Genomic DNA, 19960 nt, shown 5'->3' with positions numbered 1-19960 from the left:
AGCAAACAATAGAAACAACCATTTAGTGGGAAAGTCATGGAAAAAAGGCAGAAAGTAGCAGCAAACAAAAGAGTAGCAGGGCTTCCTTTTGTAGATCTGCATTCAGGGTTAGATTTTTAATAGGCTCTGAGTGAAACAAAGAGATCTTATTTCTGAATGAGGACTTGTGCATTCCCTCCATGTCCAGTGTAAAGCACCATACAGGTTTCCCTGCCCATGTCAACTAGGAGGGTAACTGTGCTTCGTACACCCTTACCACATACAGTTCACATAAACGGGATACTCTAGAAGTCATTTCTAGAATTTTCAACAGTGATGGGATCAGAATTAGAAGCGACCTTGGTAAACTACAGTGGAGCCCAAAAAGTAGTGGAAAGATGTATTGCCAGGACCAGATCAGATTTGTGTATCAGCTTTGTATTTCTCGGTAAGAAGGAAGAAAATCTGCAGACAGTTGTCTCTTTTCAGGGGGTTGGGGGAGGGGGAGAAGGGTGTTCCACTTTGTTTTTCCATTCCACTCAGTCTCCAAAGTTAATTTTAAGAAAAAGGATTGGTAAATGATTTAACCAATGAGTGTCTAATACAAGTGACTTTTTATTTGAAAAGTAGACTTACCAACTGATCTTGTTTGCCTGGAACTTCCTCAATTTAAGCATAAAATGTCCCAGGTCCTGGGAACTTTCACCATGCTGGACAAATTTAGGGCAGTTAGTTAAAATTAAAGATTAAAAATAGGTGTGTTCATAGTCAGAAATTTAGAAAATACAAATAAGCATGAGCATTAAAATCATTCACACATTCAGTATGCAGAGGTTGCCACTGTTAATATTAGTAAATGTGTTTCCTAATATCTCTATGAAGTAGGCTTCATAACAGTGCAAGTTATATTACTACATATGTCAAGTGACAGGATAATATCATTTGAGTTATCTTTTTAAATTCTATTTAAAAAAATATGCCAAGTACTTTAATATGTGTACCTTTTCATCTGATTGCATCACCCTATAACTCTGATAAATTTTCAATTATGTATTGACCATTGCTGCTATTCATTCTACAAATTCCCTTAACCTTACGCTTTTCTTTATCTCTGAAATGCAGTACTACCAGCCAGTACATTAGCAGCATGCTTTCTGAGTTCTGATAACTGTATCACAGTGTAATCTCACTGCCCTGGGGTATGCAGCCTTTCATTTCTTATTCCATTTCTATTTCCCCTGTAGGCAAGGGAGGGAAATTTCTACCTAGGGAGTTCAGCGTCATTTAGCATTGATGTTACTTGTCCAACAATCTCCTACATGAGTGAGACCATATGTCAACCACAGTTAGCACTTAAAATTTATCAACACCTACTTAAACACATAAAGTTCCTTTTGTTTTGTGGGAGTTTAACTTTCTGAAAGCATTTCAAGTCCTGATTTAAAGACAGGAGGAGACAAGGAGAATAAAATGCAGCGTTCAAAAGAAATATATCTTTTATCTGTGCTAAAATGTTCACACTTGGTTGCGGCCATATTTCAGGATTATTGTGATCCAGAAGCACCTCTCTCATTGAAGCAGTTCTTACCACCCATGTGTGAAGCTAGCCCGTTCCTGGCAATAACACATACATTAGTGGCCTCTTCTTTTTTTATTTCTAGCTTCACAACGCCTGCTGGCAGCGCTGGGGTTGCTTGTATGATTGAAATGACTGCAGATGGAAAACCTCCACTACAGAAGAAAGACTTGAAAATATTGCAGGCCTCTCAGGTAGGTACACATACCTCCAGTTTCAAACATTACTAAATGTGCCCTTGATACTTAAAATTAAGTATTTATTTTTAATTTATTGTATTAATCATAGTTTTTATTGAGCAATCCCTTGTGAAATCTCCCAACAAAACACCAGAATATTCATCTCTGATATGTTAGGTTTAATTAAATATATTTAATGTTGCCTGTCAGTATAAAAGTTTTATTAAATTTAGCATGAAATTGATTTTTCTTCTCAAACTTGGCATATGATACATTATGCTTGATTTAAGAAAAAGCTCAGGAACGGGGAAAATTAGCAAGATACAAAACAGTGCTTTAAAAAGTTACATTTTTTATTAAATCATTTGTTATTGTTATTCCATTACAGTGGTCCCAATTTTCCCCCCTTTGCCCTGTTCCACCCATCCCATGCCCCACTCCCGCAGTCCATCCCCACACTGTTGTCCATGTCCGTGGGTCATCCATACAGGAAAAACTTATACTTTATAGGACATGGTAGTGCTTATACTGTGCTGTTAAAAAGTCCATTCTCAGTTTTCCAGATTTATGTTGGCCAAGATATTTTCCTTAGAAACTTCAATGAAGCTAAATTGAAAGAAGAGAGAATGTCTGTCTCACTAGAGGACAATTTGCTGAATTCTTTTCATTTTAATGATGTGGTTGGTTACGTGCTTCTTAGTATGACTTTGTAGCAATATACTGAAGATGAAGAATTCCCGGTTCATTTGATCATCGTGGAGAGTTAATCAGTATAATTAGAGCTCCAAAGTGCTAATTTTGGCACACATTAATGCTTGCAGTGTGTAGTGCCCTAATGAATTGGAAATTTTATTTTATTTCCATTTTTCTACCTAGTCTCTTGTTCAGTAATGCAGGCGTCTAAAAGAAGCACATAAGAACATCTAATGTTTTCATAAGCACATTACATTTTCCAAATATGGTCATATGTTATCTCATCTGATACTCACAAGAACCCTACAAAGTAATGATTATCCCTTATATAAATCTGAGGAAAATGAGTAACAGTTGTCCAAAATTTCATAATGAGAGGGACAGAACTTGATCCCAGGTTTTCTGATCCCCAACACTGCTGTGATCCTTTATAACACACTTAATTAACTCTTCTCCATTTGCTGCTGCCCCAGATTCAAAACTGTTGGGTAGATTGTTCAATAGAAATAAAATTGGTTTTCATGTTTTAAAAGTCATGCTACAGCCCAAGATGGACAAATTTTTAGATTCATGACATAGAGTATTCAAATGGTGGGTAATATGTAAAACACTGATCGTTGTGTATAAAAAATCCAATGTAAAGTATTCAGTGTGATTTTAGTTATCCATTTTTATATTAAAAGCTTCATATTTTATTATAAATAACACACGATATACTATTATCAGAGTCATCAATGGACCACGTATTTGACCCACAGAATTCAACAAATGCTCAATAAATACCCTTTTGTTGTCAAAAATGATAAATATATCATGTCTGTAGCCCTCGTGACAAATCAATCTCCTCACACTTTAGGGTGACTGAATGAAACACTGGTCAGAATGTCCCAGGTAATCTGCATGTAGACACAAAGACCAACACATGGGAATAGAATTTATGATTCAAATTGAAAAGAATTTGGGTAGTTTTAAGGTGGTAAAGAGACAACATGATTAAGTTCTGTGAAGTTTTTTTACAATGCCCTGCCTTCTTGTGTTCATCCCAAACTAAGTGCTCTGAAGTCTCAGCAAATCACTGATGCCTTCTAAAGTGAGGTAACCCCAAAGCTCATTTTAATCCCCCTTGTGGAGGCTGCCTGGCACCAGATCTCACAGACCAGACCCCCATCCTAGAGTTACGGTTTGTCACAGCCTCCTGGAACCAGACTCCATTTGTTTGCTGTGAGTACACATTTCGCTACTCCCTTTTCCTCTGCTGTTACAATGAGAGGCTAGTGGAAATTTGTGGAATAAAGATTTAAGTACTGAGAATTTTGTGAGCTGAAGCCACTTCATTTTAAGTCATAAACTTTAACACAAACTATTAAAAAAAATCTCTACCCCCGACTCTGCTCATTGTAATAGAGATTTTTAAATAGATTACAATGTGTCTCGGTATAGACCTCTTTATATTCATTCTTGTTTTAGTGCTTTGGGTCTTGAATCTGAATGTCCATTTTCTCTCACAGACTTGGAAAGTTTTGGGCCATTATATCATCAAATAAGATTTCTTCCTCCTTCTGCCTCTTTCTTTATACCTCTGGACTATCATAATGCATATATTGGTCCATTTGATGATGTATCACAAATCACTTAGGTTATGGTTACTCCTTTTTTAATCTTTTTTTTTCCTTTTGCTTCTTTAACTGGATCATTTAAAAGGACATGTCTTCAAGGGGAGTGGGGAAGGGATAGTGGGGAGAAGGGTTTTCAGGAACTTCTATAAAGGACACATGGACAAAACGAAGGGGGAGGATGGAAGCAGGGGAGGGAGGTAGGTGTGGCTGGGGTGGGGAGAAAATGCAGACAACAGTAATTGAACAACAATAAAATAATTTAAAAATTGGAAAAAAAAAAAAAGTACCTGTCTTCGAGTTTGGTGCTTCCTTTTACTGCTTCATCAAGTTTTCTGTTGAATCTTCTAATGAATTTTTTTAATTCAATTTTCTATCTTATGCTCCAAAATTTCTGCTTGGTTTTTATATTTTCTATATCTCTGTTTATTTTCTCATTTTCTTCATGATTCATTTTTCTGACCTCATTGAGCTGCTTCATGACAGCTATTTTGAATTTGTTGTCAGGTCATTCATCTACCTCCATTTCTTTGGGGCTGGTTTCTGGAGATTTATTTTGTTCCTTTGCTTGGGCTATGTTTTCCTGATTCTTCCTGTGCCTTGTCACTTTGTGATAGGATCCGCACATTTGAAAAAACAGGCAGCTCTCCTAGTCTTTATGGAATGGCTTTGTATAGGGAAGAAGCTACACTAATTAGCTTAGCCAGATTCTGAGACCCTTTCAAACCTTTTCTTTCTTTTTTTTTAAATTTATTCTACTCTTAAACCTTTTCTATGGGTGTGTATTCTCTGACTTGTGTGTGAAAATCCTGTTCTATAAGAATTTACCAGTGTCTCTTTGGAATGCTTATAGTCTTTGCTTCCTCTGCTGTCCATCTACAGTACAGCAGCTTCTCTGGAACTGCCACAAGCTGCCCAGTTTTCTTCTGTTCTCAGCGTCCCCCAGGTGTGTAGACTATGCTGGGTCTCATTGGAGCTCTAAGACAGGCAAACTAAGAGCCAGTCTCTCAGGAAAACCCCTGAAAATCCAAAATATTAGAAACACGCCCTACTGTCCTCTGCCCGCCCCCGCCCCAGCCCCAGGAAGAAGCCACCACACTGAATCAGTTTCTGTGTTTTGCATCACGGGTCCTCAGGAGCAGCAGGACGCTGTCTGGTTCTCCTTTGTTTTTAGCAATCTCTCATCCATCAGGTCCTGTCACTACTCCAAGACAGAGGAGACAGAAACCCATTCCTCAGGCTGCCCCCTGAAAAGCTGCAATTTTGGATGCATGTTCCAGCTGTCTCCATCCCAAGGGAGAAGTCAGAAGTTCAGGAGGGGGGTTGCCTACTCTCTCCCCCTGTGGTGGGGAGAGAAACTATGCTGAGTGAATACACGCTAATCTGAGCATTCACCTTTCTCAATGGTCCCAACCTGGCACCCTTGCTCATCAGCAGTGAGATTCAGATAACACAGCACCTCGTCCCTGAAAAGTCTACACAAAGAATGTATGTTTCAGTTTTCTATTTCCCCCAAATAGAACCTGGAAACTGGCAGTTTTCTCTCAATCATGCCCCACTGAACCTGGAGGAGGGCTATGATGAGTGAGCACCACGCATTTTCCTGTTGGCCTTCATACAGCTGCTTTCACAGTCGCCTAAGGTGCAAGTGCCTCTCAGTGGAATCCACACATTTCTCACTAAGAGTCTCTCTGTGTATTGTTGAATCAGTGTCACCATGGGAAAAGGAAGGAATATCTGGAGCTTCTTATTCTGCTATCTTGCCAACCAGAAAGCTGCTGTTTTCTGACTCTTTAATTTCTTTATGATTTATTTCCCCAGATTACATTTAACTTTCTCATAGAGAAGAATAATCTCACATCCTTCTTTTGTATCTCCACTTCCGTATATCCATGTGCTCACAGGGTAGCAGCTAAATGTATTGATTACTTCACTCAAGTTCAGTTCTGTCTTTAACAAGGTCAGAAGATATTATTTGAGAACGTTCTTTAGCCTAGAAAGCCTTAAGGAACAAAGGTTTAACTGTGAAGTGTGGGACCACTTAAGATTTCACTGATATTTATCAAATTAAAGATAACTCTTTGTGTGACCTACATGATATTAATCTCATATGTAACTCAAAAAACTTCCATATAAACACTGCCCTGTACTCTGTGCTACATATGCATGGAGAGATATGTTAGAATTAAAACCATATTAATACCCCTTCCTGGATAGTATTCAGTGAGGACCTCCCATACGCGGGATCTGGCAAACTAGCAAGTTTCCAAGACAGCATGAAGTAGGAGAAGAGACCTAAAGGCCAAGTAGGAGAATGAAGAAATGCAGGATTAGGTTTTGTAAATCAGGTCACACACAAATTTGTATCAAACCTCCCATTTGCAAGTTGCTGCTATAGACTCAGGAAACCCCAAGATGACAAAGGGTGGAGGCCCAGCTTTAAAGGGGGACATAAATTAATATAAAAGAGACTATATGCTCATGATTATCATGTTATGGAGGAGGGGAGAGAGCGACTAACAGCAAAGGAATAAATACTCTTCCTGCCTTTTAATCCCCTTTCATTTAATGTCTCTAAACAGTCTGAAAGAATTTAAGACTTAAATCACATGTGAAGAGTTATTTAAACACATCCTCTTCCTAAATACTTTACCCAAAATCTCTTATTCATCTTTATTCCAAGACTCCATGTCTCTGGTTTTAAATTTATCTGCATATAATTCAAGTAACATTTTAAAAATCTGCACAAACACTAAAAACTCACTTCATTTCAATTCCGTCATTATACACGTGGATAAGGACAAGCACACTCTGATAGTTAATCTTAACCAAAAAGTACATTTGCAGTTAACTTCCTATAATTTATTCACACAAAAAAGTTATTTAACTTTAAACAGACTGGAGGATAAAAAACAAAAGTAAACATTTAATTAAGATATCATAACAGAAAATGCATGTAGTACCCTAATATCTAAATTTAAGACAAAACAGAAAAGAGATTAAAGCTGCTTCTCATCCATCTTCCCCTCACTCTTCAGCTTTTAAACATTTATTCCCTTTTGCTTATCTCCTAATTTTATTCCCACATATTACAAAAGAGCACTCTATTCTTCCTTTAAAAAGAAACACAGAGAGGAAAGGGGATGTTTCTTCATTCTTGTCGACGTGGGGTCCTTTCGCCTCAGTCACCACTCATATTTGTCATTATCTTGATGATTCCTCCTTGATTGTCCGTGTCTGTTCTCTGTGGTTTTATCTTATAAGATCATATCTTGGTGTCAGACTCTATTCTCCGTAGTCTGATTCACAAGGAGTTATTAGAAAAGACTTCCTTTTAAGGCCTGTCATCTTAGGAATGATTATACACACCAAAGGCAGCTCTCGGATAATTGAGAGTCTGGGGATAGAGGAAGCCAACCGTTTTAATGGTTATCTATGTGCAGTCAACGACAGCTGCTTTTTTAGGCGTTTTCAGGGCTCCCCTAAGTTGGGGCCTCAGATCGGAAGAAATACAAGAGCTATTTATTTCCATTGTTTGGGTGGTTTTTAATGGTCTAATAAATCATAGACAGCTCTACAGACTTTCCCTCAGATCTGCCCACCGCTAACAGGAGAGGAGGATATTCTTTCATCCACTATCAGTTTTGGGCTAGGACAGCACACTTGTCAAAGCAGAGAGAAGTTTGCTGTTCCAGGTGTGTGATCAATACACAAAGATGTCAGAGATCCTCAGTGAGAGGAAGGTCATAGCCTTGGGTTCGCTGAGCGTGCAGGTTTGTGACGGAGCCCAGATTGCCTTAGCAGTGAGTCACTTAGCTGATAAAGAGCTCTGCTAATGGTTCGTTAGAGTAATTGATATAAATGGACAGTATATGAAAAAGGATGTGAAAACAAACAGATATACTCCTATGCCCCATGAAAGCTCGGTTAATACACCTGGAAACTTCCTCCCCACTATACCCAAAGATAGTCATCCTCTAAGTGACTATATAGCTGAGTCCTATGTGAAGTACTCAGAAAAAAAAAAAAAAAAGAGTGCCCTTAGGAGCAGAGCCTGGGTCACTAAAAAAAGAATAAGACCTCAAATAACAATTAGTTTGATCATGGGGACTTTGATGTTCCTAAAATTGCACGTGCTTCGGTTCTCTAGAAGTACATTTGCATTAAACCAAAAAATAGTAGCATAAATATTGTGATATTACTGGGCATCTCCTATCCTCTCCTCCCACTAGAGTCATAACTTCATTATTTGGCTCTAGTTTTTTTCAATTCTTGCACTGACAGTTTCCGATTTTATCATATCTGCAATACCAGTTTAAATACTTTTCAACATCAGCTTGGGCTGAGTGAGCGAGGTGTGGGTTGGAGCACAGCAGAGACGTAAGCTGCCCATATGCTGCTGCTTCTCCCTGCTGTGTGCCCAACAGCCCTGAAGGTGACGGCCTCGTTTCCTGTCCACCCAGACCTCAACTGTAGCTCAGAGGTTCCTCTTGAGGAAAGTTGCATTTAATGTACATCTAACTGATAAAAGTTCAATTTATGTACGTTGCTGAGGGGTTAGAAAGGAGAGATTTAGTAGCAATTTACATCATGTAAGTGATCATATCATCATTCCGGTCCAAGCCCTAGTTCCAAATAAGGTCACAGTCTGAGGTGCTGGAGATTAGGACTTCAACCTATGAATGGATGGATGGTTGGGGGGTGCATTCAATATCTAACAATAATTAAACAGGAAGTTTTCATTTTCTTTACCACTTATTATTTATTTCATAATGTTCACATCGAAATGCAAACACTTGAGTTCAAAAATACATTTCAAACTAATCAATCAGCAAGTTTTAGCGAATGCCCCTTTTTTGTACTAAAATTTATTAGCTATTGTGAGAGATACAAAAGAAATATAAAATAAGAGCCCTTTTCTAAAATTACTTATCTTGCCACCTAGTAGGATTGACAAAACTAGTCAACAATTGAAACCTGTTTAACACAGAACACATTAAAACATGCAGTTACAGAACAAAATATCCTAGGCCTTTCTCCTATAATTTAACAACACCTTATAAGAAGATTTCTATTGTTATTTTTTCCTACAGGTACATTTTGAGTCGATGTTCCTTGGCCACGTTCCTGAAACTGTTAAGACCCATAGGAAGGCTGGCCCTATTTGTGGGCTCAAGGGCTGCATCAGAGAGCTTCAGGTGAACCGCAAAGAATACTTCATCGCTGAGGAAGCACTGCGTGGAAAGAACATTGAGAACTGCCATGTCCCTTCGTGTGCTCATCATCGATGTCACCACAACGGCACCTGCATTAGGTGAGTATCAGCCTCCTGATCTCCAGCCTATATTGCGTGACTCCAAATTCTTCAAACAACAAAACCAGCAGCATTGTCATCTGGGTGATGGAAGGAAAGGTCTGGAACATCCATCCGAGTTTTTGCACACATTACCTAGTTGATGCACACGTGTGGTAGACACTTGTTTGCTCACAGAAATGTAAATGTTGTGGCTGCAATGGCAAGGAATCCCTGACCTCTGAACTTAACTAGGTAAGTGAACCTAATTTTGACAATTTTAAATGGATCCAAGTGAAAGTTTAGCAAAATGTTCTGCTTTTAAGAATTATGAATGAGAGATTATTATTCATTGATAATGGTTTTTATGTATTAATTTTTATTGTTTGTTTTTGCTTCATCTTAAAAATATCTACTTATATCTCTAAAATTACAGCTGGAAAAAAAGTACCTATATCTATTTATTCTTTTTATTTGCAATCCTTTGTACATTTTTTTTCTCCTGAAAGAAAAGATTCATTGTGCTTATAAGCTTAAGCTCTTAATTAAAATTATTTTCAGCTCCACTAAAATGTCTTAAGTGGCTTGACCCTGAAGCAGTCTCATTTGGACAGGGTAGAACATATTCCCAGATTTCTTCAGTCCTCTGAGAAATCTTTTTTCAGGGCTACAAGTAATGACAGAGCGGAAGCAGAAACTTGTACAGATTATAACTCAAGTCAAGGAAAATTGACCAAATCTCACAGGAAATATCTTAATTAATTCACTTTAGTGATTCTAAGGTGAAAGCTATCAAGTCATTAATGACTTCATAAAAGTAAACACCTATATGCATAGTGTGCGAGACAGAAAAATTCTATTTAAAAAAGTCACGTACACAATGATAGGCAGAGATGGGCACTGAAAGCAATCCCTGGAATAGAAAATGCTAAGAAAGAGAGAGAGAGCCAAATGGCAAAGACCAGGAACAGAGGAATTGATAGGCGTGATAAAGTCAAGGGGATATATTTACCAGATAGTCGCACACTGGCTATAATAAATTTGAAGAAAAAGCATGGTTTAGTGAAAAAGAAAGAGATCAAGTCTTCGGTATCTAAAACCTTTGCTCCTGTTTAACTGTGCCTGAGTCTGTGACTTGATTTGCACAATTGTAAAACAACAACAGCATTATAGACCTACTTTATAGAGAGAAAGTATAACAGATGCAATTTTAAAGGACTTTAAAAGAGAATGCATTTTGAGGCTAAGAGTGAAGGTAACTTCCTTGGCCACAGTCACTTTCCGAAGGAAAAAAAATCAGGGCTTTACTTAATAAGTATTCTGATTTATAATGAACCCATTAATAACAACTATTTTTAAATAACAATGCAGAAATTATCCAGCAAGACAACCTTCAAAACTCTGCAGGAAAACTTGCATCTTTGCCTAGTAAATGAATAAACAGGAAAAGAAACTTCTTCTGACTTTCTAATGCCTGAAATATTTGTCATTAACCTTAATAAATATTGTCAATGAGGCTTTACCATTGATGGAATTACAGAAGTGACAGGAATTGCTTTTCCTCCCTTCCTATATATGGTCAACAGACTCCATCATAACCCCCATCATCCCCTCTCCTGGTATTCAAGCCTCGTATGATCCCCTCTAACTTCCGTGTAGATGGGACCAGTAGTTTACTTTTAGCCAACAAAATAATGAAGAGATCAGGGTGATGGGGTGTCACTTACTCCCATGATTAGGTTACATAGGATTGTGAGCTGCAGCTTGGAAGCATGCTCTGTCGTGCTGATTTTGATAAACCATGTAGCAGTTCTGGGAAGGTCCACGTGACAAAGCACTGAGGGGAGCCTCCAGCCAATAAGCAGCAAGGAGCTAAGGGTGGCCACTTGCCAGCTCCATACTCTGCAAATAAAATGCTTCTTCATATCCCATGAGCAACATGATTTCTATCTTTATTGCCAGAACTTAACTCCCATAAATTACCCCTTGCATTACTGTACACAGGACATGCTGGTACCTGGCAACTATGACTTCCATTCCGGCATGTCCCTGTGCATGCCAGAACCACAGCACATTGCACTTGGCCAGTATCAGTACAACAACAGCAAAAACAGACATTCCAGAGGGATCATGGGGACAGGACTGAAAAGTTTATCAAAGGCAGGGAGTCAAGGGGAGATGTAAAGAATGATTGTTGGGCTTCAAACCTGGTAACCAGAATGCTTGAGTGGTTGCAGGAAGAAGACGGAAGAAGATGGGTTCAGTTTGGTCCTTTTGTCCACAAAAGTCAGATGACCGTCCAAATAGGGACGCCCACATGCTAACAATGGTCAGGGCAAACACACAGATCTGAGGTCAACTATGCAGACCTTAAGGCTCAACCATGTAATTACTGAAAGGAAGCAAAAAGAAAAGAAAGCAGAGCGAGGAAATGTTTTTAGAAAAATTACATTGGAATTTTGTAGGAATGGAGAAGAATGAGTAGTAGAGTGATTAAAAAGAAACAAAAAGTAAGGAGAGGGAGGCCATCTAAGGTAGGTGCTCTGGACTGAATATTTGTGTACCCCCCAAAATTCATATGTTGAAACCCTAATCTCCAATGTGATGATTTTGGGGGTGAGGCTTTGGGGAGGTAATTGCAATGGTCATGAGGGTGGAGCCTTCACGAACGGGATCAAAAGTTCAGTACAAGAGCTTAGGTGGCCAAGGGGCTACAGAGAAGACCACCAGGATGAAAATGTTATCTGTCACTCTTTCCTGCTCTGTGTAAAACACCAATACCCAACCATACGCAGAGCACTCCACCACACTGCGTAGTAACCCGAAAGGAGAACCAGATAGGTACTGACAGGGAACTCCCAGTGAGGCCATTAGCAGCCTCAGACCAAAGAAGCTGTTCAAGAAGAACACAGAGCAAAGAAGTAGATCACAAAGAGCCACCACCATGACAAACACCAGGCCCCCAGCAGACACATACCCATACTTAAATTACAGTGAGTGGTATAAAGAGTTCCAACCAAGCAACCTAGAGATCCTTTGTGCTACAGATCCCCACCCTGACTTTGACAAAGGAGTCTGAACCGACTTGATGCATTTGATAACTCACTTGCCATGTGTATCATTGGCCAAAGGCAAAGGTTACTTTTCCTGTTTATGCTGCCACATCATAAAAGGGATCTCTCCAAAATCTTCCAAACTCTCTTCCAACCCTTCTTGATCTTTGCATCTTGTGATGCCATCTGACTTGATCTCACTCCTGAGCCAAGCCAGGCAGACTTCTAAACTCCCATCCTCTCTTTTCCTATTTTTCCCAAATGGGTGATTGGATGCAAGACAGCTTTTAAAAGAGTACAGCAATTTAAATGAGATATATTAATATTCAATTTTTCTGGATTCAAAGGCAATGGCCGAATTGACCTGTTGGAATTCTTTTTAGGTCTACAGTTTTATTATTTTATTTTCAAAATTATAGACCATCTGTGTTTAGAATAAAAGAGTCATTATTACAAAGATAAGAAGCAAGCTCTTTTCCCTCTCTGATTTCCTATCTCAAGATAAAGTGATACTAATGTTTTAATACTATAGTAGGCATGCATGATGCTTTTATTTAAAATGCAAAAATAATTTCTCATAACAGCTTAATCATTGTAGTCCACAGACTTTCATCTAAAAGTTAGGGAATGCCTCCTAATGAGGTATACAAGGGGGGACCCCCCCAAAAAAAGAGAATTATCTTCTGGATGGTAGGCCCCTTGTAATATAGGCTTCCACTGCTAGCTGAGTATTCTGGAAACCCATCTGTATCAGTGTACCAGCTGGCGTTGTTGTGAGAGGCTGCGTTTGTCTTCAGTGAACTTTTTTTGAAGAATCTTTCAACACGTTTGCCCATTTCATGACGGGTGATTTACAAGCACATCTGCCCACACCACAGAGTGTTCAGCAGTTTTTGACCAAAAAACAGCATGACCTCCATGCCCCTCCCTATTCACCCCAAGCAACTATTTTTGTTTCCCTGGGTGAAAAAAGTCCTCAGGAGGAAATGTTTGCCAATGTGGAAGAGGGGAAATAAAAAATGACAGAAGCCTGAAAGGCATCAAAATCGATGAGTTCAAAAACTGTTGTGAGTAATGGAAAAAAAAATGTCTCCATAGGTGTATTGCAGCAAAAGGAGAGTACTTTGAAGGTGACTGAATTTTAAACATGTAAGAATAAATATCAAATTTTTTATTAAAAAAATAAATTCTGGTTTCTTGAGGGGCCCCCCTCGTATAAAAACCTTAAGAGAGGCAAAATTTTTCAATCCACACATACACTTGAACATTCTAATTCATATCTCCTGTGAATGCATGCCCACTCTCCCCAACATATAAAGAATAATAGTGGTTTAAGAGATAACCCTTAAAAAGGCATGCTCTAAACAAGAGTAAGACGATAAGTTAACAGAGGTTCAGTACACAAAGCTACACTCTGTGGTTCACAAAGTAAAATACAGTTACACAGCTATTTATAAACAAACTCATTACTAATTTTAGTAGCTTGGTTGATACAATTCACTGTTATTAAGTGCTGTCCCTACATTGTCAATGAAGGTAATCTGCTTACAAGAAGTCAAATTTCGTGGAAAACTATTGAGGGGAAGTATTACTGTAGCAGCTTTACTGAGCGAATGTCATTCTGCTGTGAGTGCCATCACGCATTCTGGACAACGTCCAATCTTTTTCATTTCGTTATAAATCTGTGCTAGAGTTTTCAAACCCCTGTGGTTGCTTATTTCAGAGGAATCCAAATTGCATGTAGTGAAATTCAGTTTAGAAAGTGATACAGAAGGGTTATTCTGAGTATCTAAATCTCTGTGGACTTTGAACAAGCTGTTTCCAAAAGGGCATAAGAAGGTTAGCAAATTAAACAGATAATATTTAAATCACTTCCTCCTTTCTCTGCCAGATGTTTTAAAATAGGTTAAACAATAATTAAAAAGGGGCGTCAGGTTTGGGAATATACCCTGTATAGCCACAGCCCTGAAAACTGATGTCACTGACATTGTAGTCATTGACTATTGAGGCACAAATTTTAGACTTAGGCTGAGTTTTCTCAGAAGCTAAGTGTGCATTAGTGTTTTTGTCATGCACTGAAAGTCAGTAATACCACATGTGAGTGAATGTGCTTTCTGTGCCTCTAATTGTTCTCATAGCTTTGATGCATCACCAGCCAGTGTGATCCTCCATGAACCTGGACATGGTTTAGCAAACTTTTTTGTGAAGGGTCAGATAGCAAACATTTTAGACTTGGTATGTCAACTATTTAGTTCTTCTCTCGGAACACCAAAGTAGCCCTTAAAGATATGTGACTGTGTTCCAACTTTATTTACAAAAACAGGTGACTGTCAGGGTTTGGCTTAAGGACCATAGTTTGCAGGCCACTGCACTGGGGCAATAGTTTTATTTGGTCAACTGACCAAGAAAATCTGACTCAATTTAAATTTCCCCTATTGAGCAATGTAGCTAGCTGGCTAGATGACTAGATAGTTAAACAGACAGACAGACAGATAGATATAGAAATTATAAGGTATTGGCTTGCACAATTACAGAGGATAAGAAGTCCCATGACCTGCCACCTACAAGCTGGGGTCCCAGGAAAGACTGGTGTAGATTTCAGTCTCAATATGAAGGCCTGAGAACCAGGAGCATTCACAGCAAGAGAAGACTGACATCACAGCTCAACAGTCAGGCAGAGAGCAAATTCAACCTGGCTCTGCTTTTTCTTCTAGTCAGCCCCTCGAGGGATTGGAAGATGCCCACCCACATAGGGAAGGGCCATCTGCTTTACTCAGTCTACCAATTCAAATACTAATTTCTTCTGGAAACATCCAGATACACCCAGAAATAGTGTTTAAACAGCTATCTGAGTATCCCATAGCCTAGTCAAGTTGACACATAAAATTAACTATAACTAGCAATTTCAAAAAAAGTATGTATTTCTTAATATCAGGGAACTTTCATTATTCTCAGCATCTGAATAGAATTAAAAGTTAGTTTCTTTCATTCTTTTCTTTCAATCCATTGTCCCTATTGTCTAATTCTATAGACATATTTTTGACATTAATAAAAAGTCATTTTTCATGATTTCTGAAATTAGTTTTTCAAATCATTTAGCAATTCAAAATGAGGTAGGAACCACAAATTGAATTTGAAATTGCAATGGCAACAATTATTACAGAGTACAAAGCGTTAGGGTATTGTGTCTTAGCTTTTCCATCTGTTCTGCAATGAGTGGCAACCCCCTACAAAATGTTCGCTTGTCTTCGTTGTCGTTTCACGGTGGCGTGTACTTGGTCATCACCTGCTGAGATCTTTTAGTTCTTTTTCTGTATCTAGGCCAGATTACCCATAATCTAGCTCAGCAGGCAACTGGAGTCTTCTAAATACCCAGGGAAGAAGGAACCTATTCCAGATCAATTTCTCACCACCATATTTAGACTAATAACATCTTCAAATATTTAACCTTTATCGTGGGTGCTACACTTTCTGTCTGCAGTCAACATCCTTGAAATTGTACTGGGATTTAAGTGTCTCCTGTATTAGAGGGTTTGTTTGTATTTGGTTAGATTATTCTCAGCTGTGAAAGTTTGCCACCGAGCATCCAAACATTTCAACTGTAGGCCGCCCCTCTGGTAGAAACAAGGAAGGAAGGGAAAATATCCAACTAGGTTTCAAGTAAAAACTTAGAAGCATATGTGGTTTTCTACATTTCTCTCACATTAATCAATTGGGCATTTAAGGCACTTATCAATGGACTCCATTCATTAAAAGTTTAAACTTTATGGGGTGCAAATATAAAAGGTTTTCTTTTTCTTCTGCCATTGATACCAAACATGCTTTGTTGGATCACTCTTTACTTTCCCTTCATGGAATATCATGCAGGTTCCTGAGGCTTCTCTTTGTGTTCACAGAGTAAAAGCATCTGATTCAACCTACTCCAGTTAATGCTTTTATGTCATATCCAGTTTAGTGGTCAGCAATCCTTTACTGGGTTGGGTAGATGTCCAGCTCAAGAACTTGAGAAGTAAAGTGATGTGTTCTTCCTGATGCCTCTCTACCCCTCTTCTGCTTCTAGTTTCTCCAGATTTAGGGCTCTCTTGGGGCAGGAGGGATTTGATTGGGAAAGATTCAAAGGCTTTCTTATTAACAGGTCCCATTTTGGTTCCGTATGCTCTCCCTGCAACACAAGCTCAGTGCTGGATCTCTTGGCACATGAATGTGTGAGTCCTCGCCACACCCCACACAAGAGGTTATTGTTACAGGACCCAGCTGTCTGAGGGGGAAAATGTTCTCTGGTTTCTTTCTCCCAGCCCTTTACTTCACAACTCCTTATCTGCTAGTGTCCTCTCACCCAGAAGCAGAGCTGGTTTACTGTGAAGCTAATGAAACTTAAGAGGCCCCAACCTTTGTTTTTCTGAAATCTGGAACTTGCTACGAATTGCAGTGGGTTGTTAAAATTCTCTTTCAAAAGGGAAACCAGGTTGCAATCAGTAAGTATTTTCTTGTAAGCATTTCCCGTGAAGAGCCTAAAGAGATTTCATAGAAACACACCAAATCTCCAAGTTTCCTTGTAATTCATTGATTTCTTTTTTGTTCTAAATATTCATTTGTATATATATTTCATATATGTACTTTCAAATCCTTTTTGTTATAAAGGACCAAGAATTATGTAAGTTTTAGGCTACCAAAATCTATATTTACCTCTGGCCAAAAGACTATCTTCTTGGGGTCCTGGCAAGATAATCAAGCAAAGTGTCTTAGGTTAATTTTCAACAAATTATAAACTTGACTTTCATACAGGTGTATAATGAACACATACCAAAGATTTATCTTGTTAATAAAGGAACCAGTGTGATGGTAAAGTTGGTTCAATGGGAATTCAAGAGACTGAGTATATACAGTAGCTGAATGAATGTTGAAATAGGATTGCTAGGTTAGAGACAAAATGGGTTAGTATCCTACAAAAGAATAAAATGTAATGGGGGGTGGTTTCTTTTCTACCAGTATGTACTCATTTACATCTTCCTAAGACAGAAATCTGTAATTTATCAGTAACTTCACAGAGACTGGGCCTATTCAATGGTAAACAGTGAGTCAAATAAAAATGCATTCTTCTAGAAAATTTCATAATGCTTCAGCAGGCCCACTGGACAATACTCTAGTAGGATATTAAAAGAACATGAAGTAATCCTTCTGTTTTATTTCTTAGTTTTGAACTTTTTCTGAATACCAGCCACCTTCTGCATTACCAGGAGATGGGAGTCCAGCTGCTTCAGTGCTACCCTCTGCTTTCCTTAATGTGTAACAGACGGGAGGTAACCATCAGTGAAAGACTACCTTGAAACATAGACCCATTTAAGTCTTCCACAATATGGAAAGCAAGCATGCCAATGCGATTATTAGGGAAATAGGGGAAGCACAGGCATGTTGCAGCTCCTCATTACTTAGACAAAATGTAATGTAACACATTACAACAAAATATTTGGGTAACTTCTGGATTTTTCTACAATATTCACATTTGGAAATTATTTTGATCCAAGTCTACTTGATTGAAATGGGATTTGTGTGTCTTTAAGACCATCCACCCATCCTTTCTTTCATACCTTGAGCATTTGCAGAGTACCCCTTTTGTATTAAGCAGAGTGATAAGTGTGGGATTTACAAAGATGAACAAGGCACACGATACTTTTCTCCAACTCCTTTGCTTATGATAATCTCAGGTTAGTAAAACATTAAGGAATGCCAAATAAAATGTGTTTTTTCATTTATAAATATAAAGCACAGTCTTATGTTAAAACAGCCTAGCAGTTACAGACATTTTTTATCTTTCTTTTTTCCTTTTTACAGTGAATATATTTTAATTCTGAAAAAATCTGATATCCAAATTTAAATAGAAAACATTTAAAATTATTTACTATTGTTTATTCTAAGTGCATGATAAGAAAATATATAATCATATTATATATACATATGTATGTAAAACAATGGTACATTTCTGTACTAAAACACCATCTGTAATTTTTAAAATAATTATACATTCAAATGGTAGATTTAGAACCACACAGACCGTGAGAATGAACACTAAAACTGTAAATACAACAATACAACATACCCAGTTTTTCAATAGCCAATCCTTCATAGACTTTGAAATGTCACTGAATTGATAGGCTTTATTTATTTTTTTATTTTTTAACTTTTAAAAGATGTATTTAAATTATTTTTATTTTTTAATTGCAGTTGACATACATTTGGATATGTTTCAGGTGTACACTCCAGTGATTAGATATTACATAACTTCCTAAATGATCATCCTGAGAAATCTCACACCCATCTGACACCACAGAGAGTTCTTAGAATATTATTGACTATATTCCCTATGCTGCATTTTACATCCCCATGATTATTCTCTAACAACCAATTTGTAGTTTTTAATTCCACACCTTTTTTCACCCATTCCTTCAACCCTCCTCCCATCTGGCAACCATCAAAATGTTCTCTGTATTTATGAGCCTATTTCTGTTCTGCTCATTCATTTATTTTGTTTTTTAAATTAAATTGTTAATAGATATGTATTTATCGCCATATTATTGTTCATATTTTTTATCCTTTTTCTTCTTCATAAAGAAGACCCTTTCACATTTCACATAATACCCTTTTGGTGATGATGAACTCCTTTAGCTATTTCTTGTCTGGGAAGCTCTTTAACTATCCTTCTATTCTAAATGACAGCTTTCCTGGGTAGTCTTGGTTGTATGGCCTTACATTTCATCACTTAGAATATTTCTTACCAATCCCTCTGGCCTACAAAGTTTCTATTGAAAAATCAACTAATAGTCTTATGGGAGCTCCCTTGTAGGCAACTAACTGATTTTCTCATGCTGCTTTTAAGATTCTCTTTGTCTTTAACCTTTTGTATTTTAATTATGGTGTGTCTTGGTGTAGGCCTCTTTGGGTTCATCTTGTTTGGAACTCTCTGTGCTTCCTGGACTTGTGTGTCTATTTCCTTCGCTAGGTTAGGGAAGTCTTCTGTCATTTTTTCAAATACATTTTCAATTTTTTTCTCCCTCTTTTCTGTTTCCAGCACCCCCCATGCTATGAATGTTGGTACATTTGAAGTTGTCCCCAAGGCTCCTTACACTATCCTCATTTTTTAGATTCGTTTTTCTTTTTGCTGTTCTGATTGGCTGTTTTTTGTTTCCTTATATTCCAAATCACTGTTTTGATTCTTGTCTTCATCTACTCTGCTGTTGATATTCTGTAAACTATTCTTTATTGCAGTTAGTGTATCCTTCATTTCTGACTTTTTTTATGGTTTCTTTGTCCTTTTTTATGCTGTTGAAGTTATTACTAAATTCATTGAGCATCCTTATAACCAGCATTTTGAGCTCTGCATCTTTCTTGTCTCCATTTTGTTTCGTTCTCTTTGTGAAGTTTTGTTCATTCAATTGCGTCATGTTTCTTTGACTCCTCCTTTTGACAGCCTCCCTGTTTTTGGTTCTATGTATTAGATAGAGCTACTGTGTTTTTCGGGTTTGATAGAGTGGCCTTATGTAGTGCCCTGTAGGGTTCCCCCATCATCTAAGCGGGAC

The 19960-nt window shown here is 38.0% G+C and overlaps 1 protein-coding gene across 1 annotated transcript in view; it reads left to right on the top strand.

Moving 5' to 3' along the window:
- The window catches only part of EYS (eyes shut homolog), a 1562674-nt gene that overhangs the window by 1358662 nt on the left and 184052 nt on the right, over positions 1-19960 (top strand). Inside the window, 2 exon segments of the mRNA XM_071219700.1 lie at positions 1641-1749; positions 9134-9354. Coding sequence (XP_071075801.1) covers positions 1641-1749; positions 9134-9354 — 330 coding nt within the window.

This window comes from Desmodus rotundus, chromosome 11, assembly GCF_022682495.2.
Source record: "Desmodus rotundus isolate HL8 chromosome 11, HLdesRot8A.1, whole genome shotgun sequence".
Lineage (NCBI taxonomy): Eukaryota > Metazoa > Chordata > Mammalia > Chiroptera > Phyllostomidae > Desmodus > Desmodus rotundus.
Note: the sequence above shows the minus strand (reverse complement) of the source record. Positions and strands in the feature narration are given on the sequence as shown.